General features: G+C 38.2%; 1 protein-coding gene across 3 annotated transcripts in view; it reads left to right on the top strand.

Moving 5' to 3' along the window:
* fibcd1a (fibrinogen C domain containing 1a) overlaps nucleotides 1–23,769 on the top strand; it is a 116,500-nt gene that overhangs the window by 37,206 nt on the left and 55,525 nt on the right. For all 3 annotated transcript variants that reach the window (XM_084389213.1, XM_084389212.1, XM_084389211.1), the window contains 2 exons: nucleotides 13,896–14,061; nucleotides 14,343–14,479. In XM_084389213.1, the coding sequence (XP_084245339.1) occupies nucleotides 13,896–14,061; nucleotides 14,343–14,479 (303 nt within the window). The remainder of the gene's footprint in view (nucleotides 1–13,895; nucleotides 14,062–14,342; nucleotides 14,480–23,769) is intronic.

Consider the following 23,769-nt stretch of genomic DNA (forward strand, 5'->3'; position numbering starts at 1 on the left):
AGCCCGCACAGCAGAACACTGCTCCATTACCACGAGACAGAATATCAGAGACCCCCCCCATCCCCATTTGAAGTAACTGGCATAGACTTTGCAGGTCCACTGTATGTGGAGAATGATCGTGCACTATGCAAGGCTTATGTTGCTCTGTTCACATGTGCTGTCACTAGAGCAGTGTATTTAGAGCTGGTTTCAAGTCAGTCAACAGAAAGTTTCTTGTTAGCACTCAAGCGATTTGTTTCCAGAAGAGGGCTGTGCAAGGTCATCTATTCGGACAATGCCAAAACCTTTAAGAGAGCAAACCAAGACCTTAGTGAGCTGTGGAAAGCCATCAAAGATCCACAAATTCTGTAATACTTCTCAGGGAAGGGCATCACTTGGCGTTTCATTGTAGAACGAGCAGCCTGGTGGGGTGGATTTTTGGGAGGGGCTTGTAAGGTCTGTGAAAACGAGCCTGAGGAAGGAAAGGCATTGCTCACCTTTGAAGAAATGTCTACACTCCTTGCAGAAGTAGAGGCCACACTGAATTCCAGACCCCTCACCTTTGTCCACAGTGAGCTCGACGAGCCGCAGCCACTAACACCAGCACACTTCTTGGTTGGTGAATGACTCACTTCACTGCCTCCAAAACCATTTCCGGCAGACTATGATCATCCCACTGTGAGTAAAGAGGATATGACAAAAAGGTGGAGATACAGGATCCGACTCATGACCAACCTGTGGAATCGCTGGAGGAAGGACTATCTACTGGACCTGAAATCTGCACATTCCTGTGACACACAGAAACCTACTGAGTTGAAGATGGGTGACGTTGTTCTCATAGGAGATGCCAACATGCCGAGACAAACCTGGAAATTAGGAAAAATTCAAGAGCTGTTTCCAGGCTGCGATGGCAAAGTTAGATCCTGTGCTGCTGTGTTAAAGAGACTCATTCAGTTGCTTTATGCATTAGAGATTTAAGTTGATGAACATTTGTTCATGGGGGGGGAGGATGTTGTGAATTAATTATAATAGAAATGTTTAATTAATTATCTTTAATAATAACAGAAACAGTTTTGTCATTTACAAGGTTGTTCAGCTTTAAGAAAAGTCTACCCATAATGCATAGGGGGCGAGAGTGTGCAGATAGAAAAAGAGAGAGAAGAGAAATGAGATTGACTCCATGTGTGTGCGCTGTATCTATGTGTAATCCTGTTCATAAACTTCAGTAAACAGTTTGTTTTATTTTAATTCAAGTCGTCAGTGGTCATTACTGCTTGTTAAGGAAGAAAAGACGCGACAATATGCCTGGTTATAATGGAGCAACCCTTTAAATGTGGTTTACCATCTGCTTTCCATTGGCAGTAATGTGTTAAAGGGATGGTTCATGCACCCAATAAAATGAAAATCCTGTCATAATTTACTCACCCTCAAGTTGTTCCAAACCTGCATGAATTTCTTTCATCTGTTGGACACAGAAGAAGATATTCTGAAGAATGACGGTAACCAAACAGATGATGAGCCCCATTGACTTGACTATGTCAGTGAAGCCCATCATCTGTTTGGTTACCGTCATTCTTCAGAATATCTTCTTTTGGAAGTATATCTTCTTTGGAATCTTCAGGTTTGGAACAACTTGAGGGTGAGTAAATGACGACAGAATGACGACAGATCCAGCAAAAGCTAGGTTTATTCAGAAGCTAGGTGATTTTTTTAACTGTTCAAATGCTGAAGAAAATCACTAACCACTTGATTTTTTTTTTATTGAATTTTGCCATATATATAGTATACCTAAAGATTGGCATGGTTTTATTTCAGTTAGCCTAATAGCTGGTTTGATTTACATTGAGAGATGATCTTATGGAAAGTACTCCATGCCAATCTGTAGGTATGGTGAAGGCTATGTGATGATGTGGGGCTATTTTAATTCCAAAGGCCAAGGGAACTTTATCAGGATGCATAGTATCCTGGATCCATGAAGTAACTGGCCTTTAAAAATAAAAATCTGCCTGCCTCTATGGGAATTTAACATAGGGGTGTCCAGACTTATGCACCCTGTATTTTAAGGAAGAACGTTTATTTATTTACGATACATTATTCATTCACAAAGAAAATTGGTGTCCTTAAAGGTTGGATTTTTCCAAAAAATTTTAATTAAGGCATTAAGTTCAATTTCCAAAAGATGATTTTTTTATTCCTCTTTTTAGTCAACTTTAGCATGGGTGTCTAAACTTATGCATAGCACTGTATATAAAAATATATATATAAAAAAAATTAACAGGGCTCAACATTAACACTTTTCCGCTTGTCCGGGACAAGTGGATTTTTTGAAGGGACAAGTAAAAGAGAATTTTACTTGCCCGACCGGACAAGTAGCCTGATTAGAACATTAATAAGAAAAAATAACTAGGAAATCACTAGTTGCCCTTTAAAGGTGCATATATTTAATTTTAGCAGATTTAATTATATCAAAGCTGTTTGAACACTGATGAGAATAGTGCTTCAGAATAAATTATATTTACAACACACACACACAAAAATCTAAGCAACTGTTTTACTCGGACAAGTGAATGACAGAATTACTTGTCCGAAGGACAAGCATATGAAAAGGCTTAATGTCGAGCCCTGTTTTTAAGATTTTTTATGTTTTTAATGGTTAAAGTCTCTAATGCGTGCCAAGGCTGCATTTAATCAAAAGAACAGTAAAAAAATAGTAATATTGTGAAATATTATTACTTTTTAAATGAACTTTTTTTCTATTTTAATATATGTGATGGCAAAACTGAATTTTCACCAGCTATTTCTCCAGTCCTTAGCATCCATGATCCTTCAGAAATCATTCTAAAGTTCTGTTTTGGTGCTCAATTATTAATTATGTGATCAGTATTTATAATGGGTCTTAGTATGATCAAACAGTTTTTGCTGCTTAATCATTTTTATACAGCACAAAATATACAGCAGGGTTGTGTGGCATTCAAATTCCTCAAATTCTCAGTATTACCCAACTTTGAAATATATTGTGCGTCTGTTTTGATAAAAAGCATCTGATTTCATGTGAACAGACCTTGACACCTTCCACATGAAAACTTTTTACTGATAGCATTTTTAAAATAGTTCGGTTCAACTTCATAAGCACCATACTGCTTGCCTCTCCTTCACCTGTCATTATGTTAAAGGCTTCATCAGCACCGTCTGGATTGTCAAGATGGAAGAGTGTAGGAAAATCACAAGCACCATTACTCACAATGTCCCACAAGTTCCCACTTTATGACCTTTTATGAGTGTAACACTCGCTGATTACAGAAGACGAGAGATTATTTATCCTTGACAGTAATTTGAGCCTGAAATACTAAGGTTTCTCAAACATTCAACAAATCTTCCAGTGTTTACAAGATACCATTTCTCTCTTCTGCCAATATGGTGTCGGCATACTAAAGCTCTTTATGAGCTTTTCCCGTGTGATGAACGGCTCTATCTTTATTTCTTTCTCTTTTCTTTTTTTTCTTTAATTGAAACTTGAGGGAAATGACTCGCCTGTGAACTAGCGGGGGATTGAGCTCACACTACGCAGCCGTATGCCAACATCCCCACCAGGCACACACCTCATTTTCACTGTGCATTTGAAGATGAGATGACAAAACGAGCTGGAGCTCAGTGGTCAAACAGTGGAGGACTTTATTTGATGTGGCAGACCACACAAGGACATTACAGTAGAGAATTCAGTCAACCACATGACGTCTGTATAAGAAATATAGACGTATTTGAATGTGCTCGACTGAAATTTGCATGTTTTATATCCAAAAATAATGTAACATAAATATTACAGTTGTTTACATATTGTATATATTTGAATGTGCTTTTTTGAGATTCAGCTGTGTAGCTTTTCAATGTTAACCTTTTTACTTTAGCTATATACATATACAATATATATACACATATACATATTTGGGCCCTATCTTGCACCCAGCGCAATTGACTCAGTACACCGACGCATGTATCATTCCTATTTTGCACCCGCGCACAGCGGACTTTTCCCTCCACAGACGCACGTCGGTTAACTAAGAAATACACTTGCGCTTCCAGAGGCGGTTCAGCGCAAAGAGGAGGCGTGTTCCGGCGCAAACGTTCCCTCATGCTATTTTGCAGGTTTAGAAAACAATTCCGCCACTGACCGAAAAAACCTAGTTTAAAGTCAGTGGCGCGTTGCGCATGTTATTATATGCTATTTTAAGGGCGCATGCTTGGCCATAATCAGTGTAGCATGTGCTATTAACACTTCGATTCTCTCATCTACACAGAAGCAGCAGTTTTCATTTTTGCAAATCATACATTATTACGAAAGATAGATAGATAGATAGATAGATAGATAGATAGATAGATAGATTATTATAAAAGCATACATCTAGCTTACACATTTACCCAAATTATCATACGCCTGTTTAACCGAGGTTAATTTGGGTGTGTTTCTCCATCCCCAACGTCACTTCTCTGTGTTTTACGGCCCATATGAGAACGTCGGTCTCCTCGGCTGTGAACGCTCCTGGCGTGCGCCTGGCAAATCCTTCGTTATAATAGGAATCCGCTATAGAACAAGCGCGCCTGCTCTTAAAGGGAATGTGAGATGTCGCTCTGATTGGTTTATTTCACGTTACGCCCAAACCACACCTATGAATAATGAAGCTACTTCAGACCAACCCATTTTAGATTTGCGTCGGGCGCAAGAGTCATTTATCCCGCCGGTATAATAGCAACAGCGCCCAAGACCCGCCCACAAAGTTACTTGCGTTTCGCGCTTGATACTTGCGTTTCAGATCGTTAAAATAGGGCCCATTATATTCATATTATATGATCATATTTTATATCCAAAATATTATAAAATATATATTATATACAGTTGTCTCTCTCACGCACACACACACATATATATAATATATATGGGGAATTTCAATGGATTCACTTTGAGCAGAACAGAACTAAACACATGAAAAACCGACCCATAACAGAAAACAAGCATAGATTACCTGTATGTGTATGTATATGTTATTATATACTGTTATATTTGATCAAAACAGCTGTTACTGTTTCACCCAGTATAGCATAATAATTAAATAATATTTAAGTACATTTTTTGTTATAGGAATATCTTAATGATCTACTAATCATCTAAACAGTCAATATTGTCAATATAATTGTCATTTTCTTTTATATTTATCAAAGTGCCGTAGGTGTCCTGTGTGTCTGATATGTGATAGCATCATTTCAGACCTGGCTCTGGAGAGCAGGAGATAGAATGAGAGACAGATAGGATCTGCGGCCCCTACATTTAGATCAGCGTTTTATGAATTCAGCCAGTAAACCAGGGCCATGCTTTCATTACATTCCCTCGGCCAGACAATAAAAACACTGCCCCATCAATAGGGATGATTGGGTTGAGAGAAGGGTGTTGTGATCCACAGCCTTGTGGAGTTTAGACTCTTACAGCCTGGTAATATCATGGGAACTTTTTATTATTTATCACAGAGTCAGTGATAACTTCATGATATGGATGGATTTCTCAGCCCAAGGGACGCACATGCTTGTCGTGGTTAGGTTGATGGGAGCTATAACCTGGTTTGCACACACTCTCCTTGAAAACCACAGGATAAATCTGAAAGCAAATATGAGGCCATTGAGTGGAATTACAAGAATACCGAACGAGAGTTCTGAAGGGTAATTTCAAAACTTAATTACAGGTATACCATGATATCCTGAGCTCATATTATTAGATCTGTCTATAACCTGTCTTTAGCTTAAATGAAATGCAATATCTGCCCAGTGCTTACTAGAAAATAGTGGATTTGATCATGTTATATTAAGTAAGCTCTATTAAATCTTAATAGGCCTCATTAAATTTATCTTTGTCAAAGGTAAAAAAATGTATGTGCAGAGACATGTAAGCTGTCACAATTATGTTCTGTCTATTCTGCACCTGTTCTCGTTAGTGCCTGATTAGTTTACCTTTCTCCACCTGTGTGTAGTTAGTTTCCTCATTTCCTCCTATTTATGTTCTGTTCAGTCCCGTGTTGCTTCTCGAACGTGGTTGTGTTTGTCCTGCCTGAGTTAGTTTCAATAAAAATGTAGTTACCCTCATCTTCGTCTTTTGCCTTCAACAACCACAACAGCGTTACATAAGCTTTATAAGCGATTAGTCAAACATTATAGTGAAAATTGCTCCTTTTGTTTGATTGGCCTGATATTCAGGCTCAATTAATTGGTGGTGACAAACCCGTTTTTCTGAACAATACAGCGCCAAGAGGGTTTTTGAAGTAAACATCCCATTCATTTTTCAAATATTGAGTTTAATTCCCAGTGAATATATGTTAGTACATATATATGAATATGTTCGGTTAGGGTTAGCCAGGTTAGGTTAGGGTTAGCCTAACCCTAACCATATATATTAGGGGTGGAACGGATCGCAGTTGATCCGTGATCCGTACGGACCAGGCCCCACGGTTCGGCACGCATGTGATTCGCGGATTAACTTAAAAATTTAACCATCATAGAGTGAAAGTTTATAATTTGGACATGTTTTGTCTTGACAATTCACACATTCAAAGAATTTTAAATGCTGAAGACAAGGCGAAAATCGGGACTCGCGCGTTATCTGTGCACAACGCCCCTGAAGAGTGCGCAGAGAGAGAGAGAGGCGTGTTTTAGACAGCGCTCGAACATCAGATTGATTCCTCTTTCGTGTTTCCTTGCCCTTGAACGGACACATAAACACAAAATTATGTCAAAATACCCATCTAAATGCCCGCCTCGGCAAGTATTCTCTCGTTTATGTCAAAAGTTAAGTGAACAGTTGAGAAAGAATCCGGATGTTTGTCAGTTTTTTCGGTCTGTGTAGTCAGTCTTTTTTTTTTTTTTATATATATATATTGTTTTTTTTTGTGATTTTTGCCTTTTATTATGACAGGACAGTATAGAGTTGACAGGAAGCGAGGTGGGAGAGAGACGGGGGATGGGATCGGGAAAGGTCCACGAGCCGGGACTCGAACTCGTGCCGCCCGAGCGCAACGGCGCTACATGACCACAAGGCCATCTGCGCCAACTGCAGTCAGTCTTAAAGTGACAGCACACACCTAATATTCCGACTGTTGTCTGTGTTATTAATATTAATAAAACAACAAAATACAGCTTTAACAAAGATGAAACTATATTTAATTTCTACAGTGAGCAAATCCTGTTATTTTACATTTAGGCTTAATTATTCATTTCTGTACATGAATATACTGTTAGACTTTGTAACTTTGTTATTTAGTATTCATTTCTGCTTGTGTAATTTGTGTTTTTGTTCTTATTTTATTACTGACTGTTCACTTGTTTTAAATAATGTGTGAACTTATCAGTTAGGCTAGTAGTTTTTGATATCGAAGAACTTTAAGTGAGCTTAAAGTAATAAATGAAAAGCAAAGTTACACACATACTGTAATAATATAATTATTATTTTATTTTAATTTTATTTTTTTGCTGATCCGAAAAATGATCCGATCCGTGGCTCAAAAACCGTTAATGATCCGAACCGTGAATTTTGTGATCCGTTCCACCACTAATATATATATATATATTAATATTTTGAAATAAACCTAAATTATAATGTTCTTACTTATAATCAATGCATATTAACCAAGTGTCGTAAATGGAGAAAATAAATGGGAACAATAAATCTGGAGCGAAGGCTGCTGAAAAAGTTGATAGTAGGAGTGTTAGGCAATCTCTTTAATTTTTGCAGTTTCTATTATTGCCACTAGTGGTGCAGAAATCAGACTATTTACCTTTGATCAAAAGAAGGTTTATTTCTTCCAGTGACAATGGAATTGCTGAGATGCTAAGTAAATCTATCCTCAGGGTCTCTTTGAAGGATGGATAAAGGTTCCTTTTGTGGATCCCAAGGTGCCAGCGATCTGACTCGGCAAAAGCCCTGGATCTTTAATGAGGTTGGCTGAATCCAGGCCTCCTTAGTCATTATCCCACCTCAGTGCTCCCGAAAAACTAGAACATGGAGAACATAGTGATGCATTAGAGGGAATATGCCACTTTTATAGCATAACTTCCACAGAATGTGCCCTCTGTGTAACATTGCACACGTTTGCATGATTTTAATCTGAATATATACAATGAAGTCCAAAGCATTTGCTTTTTCATTGTTGAACCTTATTGTATATGATGCATTCAATTCAGTGGTTAATCACTATATTTCTATTGCAAAGTCAGCTCAACGTTTTTTAAATAGCTGCACTTTAACTTTCAGGATATATAATTTGTCTCCGGCATGGTACCTGCCACCTCCCTCACCCCGTTTAGACTGGAGTGCTCACAACTAGGTCACTGCCACGGCTGCAGAGCTGGCAGCACATCTAAGGTGGCAGGAGATCAGTAGCATGCATTTGGGGATGTAGTTTGCGCCTCACTATTCCACTTTAACAGCATCTTAATACAGTTGTTCAGTGTGTCATGAAACCTGGGTTTAGTAAAGGGCAGGTAAAACTCATTTGTTCCTTCAGGAGAACTTATTAATCCAGCTACAGGACCTTATTAGAACTCTCTTGTTAATTATGAGCATAGACTCATTAGAGCAGTTGCTGTGGGAGATTGCTCTGCAAAGAGAGGAGCTCATGGCCTTTCTACCTTTACGATAAACCTTTGGCAAAGAGACCACTTTCTTTTGTCCTTTTGCTTTAGAAGGTGGGAGCAGGAAGGAAATGTTGACTCATCTGTCAGCCAGACTTTGAAATTAATACATGCTGACACTTACCCTTTTCTCCTGGCAAAATCGCATCTGTCGTCTGCCGTAAAATGGAAGGATGGAAAGAGCTGGTTCGACTTTTTTGTGATTGTTGTTATGCCTGGACAATGACTTTGTTGTCATTTATTTAATTGTTTAATTATGCTTTAACTCTCTTTTTAAAAGTATCTTAAATCGTAATTTACTCACTCACATGTCATATCACACATTATGTATACCGGTATGTACAGTATGCAGGGCTTGACATTAACATAACATAAACCGATTTCACCGTTAGCATGTAACGCAGTCACTCCTACTAGCCACTTTGGCGGGTTGAATTTTATATACTATACATTTTTCAATTGTTGTCTTTTAAATAGACATCTGAAATAATAAACTATATGCTATCTAGTGTTGTCAAAAATATAGATTTTTCAATACATATCGATACTGTAATATCTGAAACTCTTCCACAGGATACACAATACCAGCTGTGCGTTCACGCTCTCTCATCGCTTCGATAGCGAGTGACACAAAAAACGCGTCCCTTTACTTACTCGTTGCGTTTCATTTGCTCCGGATGAATATTGTTGGTGTTACAAGGCATGGAATTTTGCATGTATTGAGCATAATTTTACTCATTCCCGCAGATTTTGTGCTCACACCCAAAGTGTGCACACATAAAGGCAAGTATATTGGCTAAGCTATATAAAACAGTATAATGGGTCCGTGCGTCAGGTCTTAAAGTGACAGCAGCCTACTATACCGGTTGCCAAATTATGAGAGAATATTAAAGCAGAACTCGGCAACTCTAGCGAATGTGTTTATGTGTGTTTCTGTGTTTATGTCGAATTGCCGTAAAGCAATTCGTGTTTCGCGTTCGTTCTCGTTCTCGCTTCTCACGAGACTTCCAATTTCTATCTTGCCGGGACTTTTTTTCCCCAGGATGGTAGGGGAAGACTCATGAATATTCATTAGGGAAGTCATCCCTGATTGGTCTGATGACCTACCCCTAACCCCACCCCTAAACCTACCCGCCACTGGGGGTCTGATGACCTACCCCTAACTCCACCGCTAAACCTACCCGTCACTGGGGGTCTGATGACCTACCCCTAACCCCACCCCTAAACCTACCCGTCACTGGGGGTCTGATGACCTACCCCTAACCCCGCCCTAAACCTACCCGTCACTGGGGTTAAGACCAATCAGGGATGACTTCCCTAATGAATATTCATGAGTCTTCCTCTACCATCCTGGGGAAAAAAATATCGCTGCCGGGACGGTAGTCCCCAAGTTGCAAGGTTGGTTTTCCGCCTGGGAACGCTGGGGGGAGCGGGGAAAGTCACCAATATCACCAGAACAGGTTGTTTAACCATCCAAATGATTTCTAGACCGTTTTATTAAGTTAAAAAAGTTACCAAGTTCTGCTTTAAAAATATCTAAATGGCAGTTTTTCCATATGGTATCGATGTCAAAATTGTGGCCAGTGAAAATGCTGAGTAGCTAGTAACTTTGGAAAACCACTAGCCACAGTGGTTGGTAAGCAAAAGAGTTAATGTCAAGCCCTGTATGCATATATAGTTGCTGTAGAACCAGAGACTTGGAAATGAATGCTCAATCTATGGGAAAAGTTCAGTTCACTTGAGTGCAGGATCTTGTGTTTTTCCGTCATTTGCATACTAAAAAAGTTCTGATGTGTCAGCAAGCAGCGCAATTTTTCCCTTCGGTCTCCTCCTGTTCGATTGTGCTTATTAATCTTTTGACTTTGATCTATCATCAGTCATTTCCAAAACTGAGAGCTGTGTTCCAAACTTGGACGCATACTCTGTTGGCGAGATTATTGATGATACAGAGTCTTGCGGAGGAAGCGTGTTCGAATATGTCTATGATTAATGAAAGCCCCTCAGAAAGGAAGCAAATTTCTTTGAAATAATGTTTATGCCATCGATGTTCAGGTCCAGCCTGGAGATGACAAATGGCCCAGGCGGCACTTCTTTAAAAGAGGGGCTATCTGTGTCTCTTTATCTGCTAAAATGTTTTGGCAAGAGACTCTTAACCTCAGTTCATTTCCCTCTGTCATCTCTTAACACGTTTTAGAGCGATGGAAGTAGACAGACGTTGGGTAGATGTGCAGTCAGTGGGCGCTAATGTGCCTGGTTCCATGCCGTGACATTGGCTGTGTTCGTAATAGCTTACTACCAATCTGCTCTTGCTATTTCTGCAGTATGTAGTACAGGTATGTATTATGGGCACAGTATTTTTCTGTACGCATAGAATAACTGCATGACCTGCTACATTCGCCTCATAAACCAGTGTTTACTGTGTGAAATATGATATCCCACAATGCAATGCTCTTGACATTTACAGTGTGATGCACGATCCAGTAGTAAAATAATATTTTTCTTGTCTCGTTAATTTATTTGAATGGCCAAATGTTATGAAATTATGAAAGTTTTCCAAGATGATAACAGATGCAAAGTGATGAGGTCATGTAGTGATAATTTAGCATACGACTGTTTGACTTGTGTACATGTATTTCATCTACTGAATGAATTAAATTGGATCTGCTAGTATAAGAATCTTCTAGCAAAATCAAAATATATTAAAGACATGCTTGGTCTTTTCCTTCTGTTCTTGTCCTTGCATGTTTCCTCTGGAAATACTTATGCAGTTTTGCAATATGTTTTTGCTGTAATATTGAACAGTATGTTAGCTAACTCATTAATTCTCATTCATGTCTTTAAGAGCAGGATGGCCATGACCTTTCTTTTAATATTTAAAAAAATGAGTGTCCTCCTTGCTTTTCTTAAATAGCTTGACCTTTCAACTGTCTGATTCTAAAATCATACAATTATCTTTGTTTGGACATGCACAGATACAAATTAATGTTTTGTAACTGTTGATATTCAAAAAAAAATTTGTTTTAATAAAATTAAAAAATAATAATTATTACATTTACAATAATAATAATAATAGGTTTATTATAATAACCATAATATTGTCATTAAAATAAAAATTATAATAATAACAAAACATTATATAATAATAATAATAATAAATTAAACTAATTATCATTACATTTACAACAACAATAATATTAATTATTATTATTATTATTATTATTATTATAATAAATGCAATATTTATTATTATTATTATTAATAATGATAATAATGGTATTCAATACAATACAATGGTTATTCAATACATAACCATATAATTATCATTAATAATAATAATTAATTGTATTATTTTTATTTTCTTATAATAAAATGTATAACAATAAAAATAATGTTGTTTTGGATAAACAAATTCATATCAGTAGTAATAATAATAATATTTCATAAAATAGGTAAATAATATTAATAAATATAAATAAAAAAGGTGTTTGAATGCCCCAAAATTCTAATAAATACAGGTTAATGCCAGATGTTTAAAATTTTTGAGAAACTGGAATATTGATTTGTTTACAATACAAATCTGAGCAAATTCTGATTAATATCTTGTGCATGTAAACTGATTTTGAAACGATCATCATCATGAAATAATGCCTACTGTTTCACATACAGTTTAAAAAAATAGAATGTAGTAAACAGTGTATACAGTATTCAGTAAGTTGTAATGTTCTGTTCCAAACACAGCCATTGAAATTGATAGTTCAAAGTGAGTTTTGAATAGCTGGATCTTTTAATTTGTAGTTTCCTGCTGTGTTCTTTAATAAAAGGGAGGCAATGCTTAGAGTAGAAGTGGTGACTAAGGTCTTGCGTCCTGTCGAGTGTGTGAGCCATTGAATAAACGCTAGAGCAAGGCATGCATTGTACTTTTGGCGACATTATGTTTTCATGCGTGTGACGTTTTTTCCTTTGATGCTGGACAGGCCTTGTAATGATAAACGTTAAAGTGTTGTTGCTATGGCAGCGTGCCGGAGCGAACCAGTGATCATTGTGTCGAGAGCTGCGAATGATAATGTCCCAACCATCCACACAGAAAGTACATAGTGCGTCAGCCGTCATCAACTTCAAGCGTCTGCACGGACACACCAACACATTCAGCTTGCAGTGCTGTCACAGCGACATATGCGCGCACGCAGACTTGTTAACGACACACTCACAAAGAACTTGATGTTTGTTCACACCCAAGGAGAGCTTTCATGTGTCATGGGAAAAAGGCTTCACTTTAGGGCTAATTTTTGCTAATCGCCAGCTGAGCTTCCAACATGCCCAAGTGCCACGTTGAGTCATGATATTAGATGTCTGCAACACAAAGACCTGTCCTTAGAGAAAGGCGTAGTTTGCCTCACTCAGAAAGAATGAAGTTTTTTTTTTTTTTTTTTATCGAGGTGACCTGAGCAGCTTTGCTGATGCAGGCAATAAAGCGAGCTGTCTGGGAAACTTAAACCGAGTGGCTTCCAGACCCACTGGCCGTGAGCCCGCTAAACCGAAGCACTATCAGTGTTGTGCAGCATAGAGCACCTGTTACTTCACTGCAGAGCCGCGGACCACATGCTGATACAGAGACTTCATTGTTATTATTGTTTAAGCCAGGCTTTTAGGAAAGGCATGGAAATGCCAAGAAATCATGAAATCAAATGATTTCAGCGGAAAAATCTAAACATTTGCACAAAAATTTTAAGGATCAGTTCACGTCAGAGTTAAAAATTTCCTCTGTCGAAAAGAAATAAAGGTTTTTAAGCAAAACATTGCAGGATTTTTCTCCATATAGTGGACTTCAATGGGGTACAACGGTTTGAAGGTCCAAAGGGCTCTACGCGATCCCAGCCGAAGAAATAAGAGTCTTATCTAGCGAAACGATCAGTCGAATCGTTTAGAAAGTACCAATGTCCATAACCAACACCATGTTCAAGCATAAGGGTGTCCATCAGTGCACGTGGCACCAGGACACCCTAGGACGGTAAATAATATAAATGTAACATTTAAATAACATTTAAATCTTATTTGCCATATGAAAAGTTTCACAAAGCTCTTTTGGTGAAGTGAATCGATACAAATGTGGCAGCTGTGCCTCGAACATTTTAGTGTTCAGGCTGATTCAAACATGTGAGTACGCGAGTCTCTGAGAGATTCAGTGAGAGAAATGGATCATTTGTTTTATCCCTTTGTCCCTCAAACTTTCCCTTGCTTTCTCTCTCCAGCTGCTGTCAGAGAGTCAGATCAACATGGTGAAAGTGGTGAACTCGGTGAGCGACGCGCTCAGCTCCATGCAGAAGGAAACCGGAAACATCAAGAGCCGTCTCAAGGCAGATCTGCAGAGGGCTCCGGTGCGCGGCATCCGGCCCAAGGGCTGCGCCGGTGGAGAGGGTAAAAAAAACCTCCTCATTAGACACATATTCTCAACTTTCCAGCCTCGCTAATGAGCCCTAGAATGGTTTCACACCTATTCCCTCATAAGCTTTCTAGCAGTGTGAAAGAGACATGCCACTGCTTAGACACCAGGTGCGAGATGACAGAAGTCTTGAAGCTTTCTTTTCTCACACCGTACCTTGAACAGGTTTCTCAAAAAACTAAAAGAAAAACCAAAAAACGGATGGCTTGCCGCTTAATGTGGATTGATGATGCTGGTATGTCCTATCTTCTGTCAGGTTCCAGACCCAGGGACTGCAGTGACATCTATGCCAGCGGGCAAAGAGAGGATGGTATCTACTCCGTGTTCCCCACACATTACCCAGCAGGCTTCCAGGTCTTCTGTGACATGACTACTGATGGAGGCGGATGGACGGTGAGTCGGTTTCATTGTTTCCGGTCACCTCTGAGCTGTTTGTTTTTTTGCTATATATATCTGAATTAACTGAACAGCGGTTGGAATGAAAATCACTAGTAATGAGTCACTCCATTAGGCATTGACTTGTTAAGCGTACGCTCCCACGCATTAGTAAGCAGGTCACAGATATGCGCATGAATGCATTCGCATGCACAAACACGCTTCAAACCGATGTTTCACAAGTTTACAGTTCATTACAGCAGCTGCATACAAAATAGACAGAGCAAACTATCTTTTCCGAGGGCATTACCTCCTCATTCGACGCACGCGGAAGAGTTTTAATTTCATGGTCTTTTGAATAAAAATAAAGATAAGACGTAGGACTGGCAGTGTATGTATCATGCAACGGTAGAAATGTGTCAACCGGTTAAGATTCTGCTGTGTGCATTTAAAAGAATCTGACAAGCAGAAAAGTATAGTATACTCTAGAAAATGTGTCCCAGAAGGGCGCTTCCGCTGTTGACACATTTTTTGATTACAATGTGAGTGATTTAGTTTTGGTGGTTTTGCTCTGACTTCTACAGCTGTTACGAATAATCGTATTATTTGATTTTATTATTTACGATGTGATGTGGTCTTGGATTGTTCTGTTCTTCGAAGCTCATCTCAGAGTTTGTCATAGGTCAGCAACAGGTCTGCAAACTCCGGTTTATTGAACGTAAACAGGATTAAATTGTGGCTTATAAGTGGAAGTCTCATATTGGAAGTCTGCCAAAGCTGCTGCTATGTTCTTAACAGAGAAGCCTGTTTAATTGTGGACTGTAATAATATTTTTTTAATAATTTAAAAAAATATATAAATGATATTTTACATTATAGCAGTAGGACTTATCAGAATCTTGGATTCATTGCGAAGTTGACAGGATCATTTATAATGACATTTTATTCATCAAGAAGTCGTCGTCTTCTGTGCACTTTCTTAAGTGTAAGAGATGTAGATGTAGAACTTTTACTAAGTTTATGCCATGTTACTGAGTTACAAATGGAGTTATTTTTATGTAAAGTTCATTTAGGTTCATTAACAGTGCGGATGTTGAGATATCATGGAAAAAATAACTTTTAGTATGCGCTTCTTGTTTTGTCCCTTTTGACAGGCTTTCTTTAATCTCATAGTCCCTTTCTGGTTGTTTAAAATGACTTGTTTAATTTCGGTAAATAACATTGAATTTTACTTGTAATATGAGTTTGTCATTTGTAGAATTTTATGATTTTTTAAAATAATTTTAGTACTTCATAAACTTTTTTCAGTTAGTTGCCAAGGCAGCATTTATCTTTTTCATTTCAGTTTTTTAAGTTTTTCATCTAATATTTATATATTTTAGTTTTCATTTTAGTTTACTATAACATCGCTTTTGGGATATGAACATTCATTTTTTTGTCTGTAGCACACTGTGCGATATTACTCAAACAGTGATGAGGTTTTGATAATGCTGCGCACTGCAAATATGAGGTATTTAATAACCTGTACAGTGTTTTTCTATCATCATAATTAAAGACAGACCACTTTGTGAAATTGCAATTATAGTGGAACACTGTGATTGCTTCAAAGCGGCACGTTTCCATGTCTTGTTTTTCAGACAGCATGTTCAGTCATCTTAAGAATGCTCTAATCAGTTCACGGGGATGACTTTGTATGGTTGTTGTCGGATAACATCCTTTTTTTAAAAACAAGTGGCTTTAGATCTATTAAACATTTTCAATCCTTTAAGCGTATGAAACAGAAAACAGCACTTTGTTTTAATTAAATTTAGTGCCATTATTTGCAAGACTAACTGATTGGACTACGTGAAACGTATCTGATGATGAATAATTGAAAGGACGCCCGTATCCTCATTTGTTCGATGTCCTCTGAGAAAATTCTTTGAACAATACTTGGGGAACATCACACGCTTTATGTAAGTCTGTCTTTGTATATGCAAGGCTATTGCAATGAAAGAAGATAAGATTTCAAATATGGTGTTACTAAGACTTTGACAAAACTAATCAGTAAAAGGAAAGAAGATATGTGATGACGCATCGACTTTACGGTCATCAGTCTCTGAATGTGGACAAGGAGACAAGCAGTTGTCCTTGTGTAATGAACACAGGCACGCATTTTCCTCCGTTGCGATACAAGTGCCAGAACATGTATTTTCATATTTGCTCTCTCTGGATAACATACATGGTGTTGAAAAGGGTGACATATTGCGTTCCCTGATTACAGTCAAAGCTGCTTTGTGGCTGCGAGAGCATTAGCGTGCCGGGAGCGCTGGGAATCTGAAGAGGCAGAAAGGAACTGTTACATGGAATTAATAGATCCAGCGCCCCTTATTCATCATCTGCGGCCTCCAGCGGTTTTTGATGAGGATGTGGGGCTTTTCTGCTGGTACCGGAGTAGATCAGCCGGGTCACGGAGAGGGGTGCTGGGGGAGGGGGGGGGGGGTTGTAATTTCACATGCTCGGACATGCACACAATTCCTGCCACGGACATTCCCGGTTAGCTGTGGAATGAGCTGTCCTCTCTCCTCCTCTACAAACGCTTGCTCTCTGGTGTTTTATTAAAGGAATAGTTCAGCCAGAAATGAAATTCTGTCATTGTTTACTCACCCTCATGTCGTTCCAAACCCACATGGTGTGTTTTTTCTTCTGTTGAACAAAAAAGAAAAACATTTTGAAGGATTTTTATGTAGCACTTTTTATACGACAACAGTTCATAGTAACTGTGTGTCAAGCTCTGACAACAAAAAAACAAAAGTAAAAGCACCAAAAAAATGTGTGTTGTAGACTTAAATCTCAGTGTTTTTCTGAATTTTTTCTTTAATTAAGATTTAGAATATAGAGTTCCTATATAGTCATTACTCTAATTCCAACCAGTAATTTGCATGCTACAAGACTGTTTTTTTTTTTATCTTTCTAACCAATTAGTATGGTTAGAAGAAGAAGAATTCTTCTGGCCCTGAAGAATCATTCGTTTACAGATTGTTAGACTGATCTTCTTGGTTAAGTTCGCTTTCACAAGGCAACCATTCAAAGCGTACCAAAATGTGTTTATGCAAGTTACATGCGAGTACAACTATACTCTTACTGGTCAGAGTTTTCTCTGCGCCATCCATCAAGATGATTGACAAGTTCGCTCCATGAGCTTATTGTGGCTTTATTTGTAACTGTTGAGACACACGCAAACACTATACAAATGTAGCTGTCATTCCCACTGTATACTATATATACTACATTCATATTAATACTGCAGCAAATTTAAACTGGATCTCCCAGTGCTGTCTAGAGGTGAACTGTGTCAAGACATACGCAAACAGATAGGCAGGAATCAAGGCTTCATCGGGACAGCATTCTTGCACAGAGAAGCACAATTACACAACATTTTAAGATGAGGAGGTGATCTTTTGGTTTTCAATTGTGATAACTAATGTGCACACTCACAGAATACTACTGCTATTTATACAGCACATTTTCCATTATGAATTATAATGCCATTTGGACCGTTGGGTCGGATTGTTTTCACACCTCAAGTGAACCGCCCCAGACATAATTTGCAATCGGTCCGGGACCATCTCGTTCAGGCGATCCCGGAGCGATTATTTTGGTGCGGACCCGAGTGCGATTTCCGTGTTTATGTCTAAACGAACCGAACCGTGGGAGAAAACGCACCAGGTTCCGAAACAAACGCTCAGGTGTAAAAGCACCCTAAGAGGTTTTTTCTCATAAGAACCATACGATTGTTTAATAATTTCAATCAATAATTTAAATGTTCTATACTGATTTTGAATCTTTTTAGCCAATTCAATGTAAAAGGCCTGGCCCAAAGGCATCATCCACTTGCAATGAGTCTTTACACTGATTCAGACCAATAACTAATGTTCATTAATTAATGTTTTGACTCTTTTTAACCAGTTCAAAAAAAAAAAAATCTTTCTCATAGGAATCATATGTTGGCAGTGAGTCATTGCACTGATTCAGATCAATACATTTAAATTTCAAGACTGAATTTGAGTCTTTTTAGCCAGTTCAATATAATAGGGCTGTGTATTGGCAAGAATCTGGCGATACGATACGTATCACGATACATGGGTCACGATTCAATATATTGCAATATATTTCGATACTGTGCATAAGGCGATATATTGGGATTTTTTTAAAGTAGGACTATAATTTAAAATAAAGTAATATTTAAAAAAAGACATGATGTTCATAAAAGTCAAAGAGGTTTACTTTAGGTAAACAATTCAGTACACAGAAAATCAAACTGCCAGTTTGGGATTGTGGTTCACAGGTTCTTAGTGAGCAAATTTTATATGCTCAAGTAGGCCATAATAAAAGAAAATAAATAGCCCCTGTCACAATACAAAACAACAACGTGAACTGGACGAAAATGAATGAAAGTGAACAAAATGAATGTGCGAATGAGGCGAATTAGCGTCTACCGCACCGCGCTAAACGCCTCATTCGCGCCGCAGGACCTCCAGACGTGCGTAAACGCGTCTTTGCATTGACTTAACATTGAAATCACTCGCGCCAGACGCTCTATTAGCGTTTGGTGTGAACGCAGCTTCACACACTACAGTGGCAAAACTCCGCTTGGTGCCGCTGGCAACGCTGTAACGTCTCCGCTTTGGGGTGTGTCTGTTACGAGTGTGTTTAATCTAAGTTTTTTTCAACACACGGACAGTATAATCATCATGCACGCGGTTACATTTAGAAATAGACAAGCTTTGTTTCCAAATGCACCAAGCAAAGATCCTTTCAATTTTATAAACCCAGCCAATATAAACACATCCAAAATAAAATCTTTAACATATATATAACAACTGCAAAGCGTCTAATTTGTAAACAAAATGATTTAAACACTAAATCCATAATAAACTCCGGCACAATTATTATATTTTTAAACTCTAAAGACAGACGTCACATCCCAAACCTCACAGCAATTGGCTGCTGACCGTGTTTTTCGCTTGATATTTGCATAAAGTCGAGAAATGCCCAACCTTTTGACGCTCTCGGACGCTCTCAACGCTTTCTCTGGTCCGCTGTCAATCCCAAAATGCACTGCTGAGCGTGAAGCTCGACTTCCATAGGAATGAATTGAAAACGCTCGCTCCTTGCCAGTGGACGCGCACCGTTCGGCGAGCCTGGCGAGGACACTAGCGGTGCGTCTCAGCATAGCTATCTAGTGGCAGGTATTTAAACAACATAAACGTGAACCAGTTACCATGAATATTTTTGGACGAAAAAAAAAATAAAAAAAATCGATATTGCGTTTTTGAAAATCGATACAGTATTGCAAAATAAAATATCGCGATACTCATGTATCGATTTTTTCTTACACCCCTACAATATAAAAGACTGATTTATTTTAAAATATCTTCCTCATAAGAAGCATACATTTGTAGTGCGTCTTTATTAATACATAAAATACATGTTTAAGACTGATTTTTGAATTCATTTAAAAGACCCAGCTCATTAGAACCATACCTTGTGAGATTTATGGACCAATTTTATGGTGCTTTTATGTTGCTTTTTGAGCTCGAACGCTGAAAAATCACTTTAAATGTGATCAGTTCAATTTCTGCTCTCATATACATATAGAAATTGAAAGAAAGACTGGCAGAGAGGGTCAGGGGGAGAAAGAGCACATGGGGGTAATGAAAAAAGCTAGAATCCTCTAAAACTACAAATAACGATGGCAAACTGTGGTTAATTGGAGCAGATACTTCATTTATGCAGTAATCAGATGTATAAACATCTGGAAGGCAGCTGTGGCTGTCAGCCATGTCTGGAATAATGTCCCGGTTCTACCTCTGTCAGCACACAGGTGCATTCTGCCCCCAAACAGCACGTTCCTGAACACCACTCTCCTAAATACTCTGACCAACAGCAAAGAGGCAGAGACTTACAGTATTGGGCGTTTGTTTTCATCAGATTAACACAACCTACTACATATATCTTCACCCCAAAAGTCTTTCTCATAGCATACTGGCTGCAAAAAAGGAACTGTGACAATGAGTCAGGGTGATGTGAACCACTGTTGGCAGCTTGTGAACAGAATGTCAATGTCTACTCAAAAGTGAAACAGAAAAGCGAAGTGGCACGAACTTCACATCCTCACACATTCCATCAGCCTGCAAAACTAGCGCCTGTCTGCATGCTGGTATTTTATATGTTGTTTTCATTTGAATGAACTATGATTAACTGTTTTGACACTTGAAAGAATCCGCACTGAGTATGTGAATGATACAATGACTGTGTTTAAAGGAATTTCAGTAGGTAATTTTCAAGCACCGTCTGTTCAGATTCACCTCACTTGCCTTTAAAATTATTCATTTTATTGATTCATTCAGTCAGTGAGAATAGACTGATTAAACCAATCAAGTCTGATTAATATAAAATAACTGGTTTAAAAGAAACATCTCTTTCCATTGAGTTGCTACACTGATTCACTGATTTCACTGATTAGAATTCTTTTATAAAGATATTTATAATGTTGCTAAAAAAGTATCTTTTGAAGTTTCTATTAATCAAAGAATCCTGAAAATAAAAGCATAACTGTTTTCAACATTGATAAGCATATTAGAATGATTTCTGAAGAATCATGTGACACGGAAGACTGGAGTAATGATGCTGAAAATACAACTTTGTCACCACAGGAATATATTACAGTTTTAAAATATATTAAAATAGAGACAATTCTTTTAAATTGTAATAATATTTCACAATATTAATGTTTTACTGTGTTTTTGATCAAATGCAGACTTGAAAAGACTATACAGACTACAGCATTGTATGTACAGGACTGATTTTTAACCAAGTCATTCAAACTAACTGGCTCATTAGAATCATCTGTTGCTTCATAGTGAGCTATTATACTGATTCACACTGATTCACACAACTCAAATGTTCAGGACTGAGTTTTGAGTCTACTTTGTTGTAGAGTCGTCATTTTATTTTGCGGCACCCAGTCTTTCTCTCTTATCACAATCAATTCAGTCTATCTAAAACATCCAGCTCAGCTAAAATGTCATTTCTTTTGCCACGACACTGTAGATACAGTGCAGGAAATGCTCTCAAGAGTAGTGTAGTACAGTGTTCGTCCACCTACAGATAAGCAAGTACCATAAACATAAATGAAAGTCATACAAAATCATTCACACCAGTATTGTTTTACTTTTTTCTTTTTTTTTTGACGGTCAGCCTCTCACCTCTGGTTTCCTAATAGCTAGTGATCTCATCCGCACTGTCAGATGGCACAGCTGAAATGTGGATCTTCAAAGCTCATTTAACACTGAAGGGTGCATACTGTTTCCTCCACAATTACCCGCCCCGCCCCGCCCCCCCCAAGCACTTTTTCAAGAAATTCAGATTTTTTTTTGCGCTTGAATGCATTGATTTGTTTCTTTGTGTATTTTTTTAACTTTTTTTTTCCATCTGTCAAAAGCTTTCTCGTTGTACTATTTGTCAAAAATAACAATGCACTTCCAGAAGGAAAAAAAAAGTCCCCTGAGGCGCTTTAATAAGTAGTGCTGTCCTCCTCGTTGTTTTGCTTTTTGGGACACAAAATGAATTGCTTTTATTTTTAGGAGACCCATAAAAATGCTTTGGATGCATTTCTGTTGTTTTCGATGATTATTTCATGTGCCTTTTTAATTAAGATTTTAAACTGCTTTTAAGAGGATAGTTCACCCCAAACTGAATATTCTGTCATCATTTGCTCACCCTTATGTTCTTCCAAACCTTTTTTTTTTTTTTTTTTGTATGGAACACAAAAACAGAAATTTTATATTTTGCATATAAATAATATGTAGTCCATGCAATCACAAAAAATGAGGTCTGGAGCTTTCAAACGCACCATAAAAGTGGTCCATATAACTTATATTCATAGTCCTCTGAAGCCATATGATACAGAAGATATAAAAATCAAATCATTATTTACTGATAATCTTCTCAAGTGATCTGTTACCTGTCAACTCAGTGAGTCAGATTTGTAAAAGAATCATTGAGATAATTTTTGTGATCTGGTTCAATGAATTCTTTGAAGAGTCAAAAGAATGACTCGTTCACCAATCCAGCATCGCTCCCTCTCTGGGTTTGGAATGACTTGAGGGTGAGAACACAATGATTGAATTGTGAGTTTGTTTAAACCCGGGGCAGCATATTGGAAATTAGTTGTTTTTATTTAACCGTGTAAGAGTTAGAACGTACCAAAAATAGAGCAGACCTAGACGCAGTCTCGGGGCGGTTCGTGAATCGTTTTTTCTTTTTTTTTCTTCTAAAGACAGACTTCAGTCGAGGGAGTCCATCAAGAGAAAGCTCTTTGAAAGATGGCCTGACACGAGCGGCAATCAAAGCATCTGAGAGGAAATTGCACCAGCGATGGCGTCTTACTTTGTTGGCATGGCAGACGGAATGAAATATATCAATCTAATTTCAATTTAAACCCAGAAAAGTTTCAACCGGAGCACCGCGGCCCACTCCCAAACTCCCGCAGCTTAATCGTTCCTTCTCTGCCGTCTCTGGCCCGGATCTCCACTAATTGCTGCATTTTTCTCCCCTTGTAACTCTTGAGGAGCAACTCTGGAGATGTGGAGGGAGGGAGGGAGGGGGGGAAAGGGGGTGGTTTTTGATGGCAGATCTTAAAAGGTGATGAAAGTTGAAAGTAACATTATTGCCAGAGGGGGGAAAGTCTCAGCGTATCTTTCTCTTTTTTCTTCCATCTTGACGGTTTGAATTTTGCATGACCACTAAAGGTCTGGAGGTCTAACGATTCTTAAGGTTGCTCTATTTATATTCAGCCGGCTAGCGCTACCCCTAGGTTGTTTCAAAATGGCCGAGTGCCGCACGCCACAGCGGCAGACGGTTTCTCGCTGGCATTGATCTTAGCAGAGAGTAATGATTTCTCATGATTACAGACAGGCTGGAATTGTAAGGCTGGTCTCAACGGAGAAAGGAAAATGCATTATTCCTCGTGCAGATTGCGCTAGCCTTTTCTGAAAAATGTAAGTGTAATCACAACACTCTTGAAAAAGCATTATGTGCTGTATAATTTCCGATGTTTTAAAGGTGGCCAGGTGAAATGAAATGCTTTATCTATTATACATGGCCAGAGGATGGCACATAAAGTGGCTCCTTTGAAATATTTACCTCTTCTGTAAAGCGAATCGGCATGCTGTTTGTGTGGGGTTTTTTTGGGGTTAAGGTTATTACATGGGCCACTCTCAAAGAGAACGTACATTTTCATGCGATTAATTTGCTTTCTTCAAG

The sequence above is a fragment of the Rutilus rutilus genome (assembly GCF_951802725.1).
Source record: "Rutilus rutilus genome assembly, chromosome: 19".
Lineage (NCBI taxonomy): Eukaryota > Metazoa > Chordata > Actinopteri > Cypriniformes > Leuciscidae > Rutilus > Rutilus rutilus.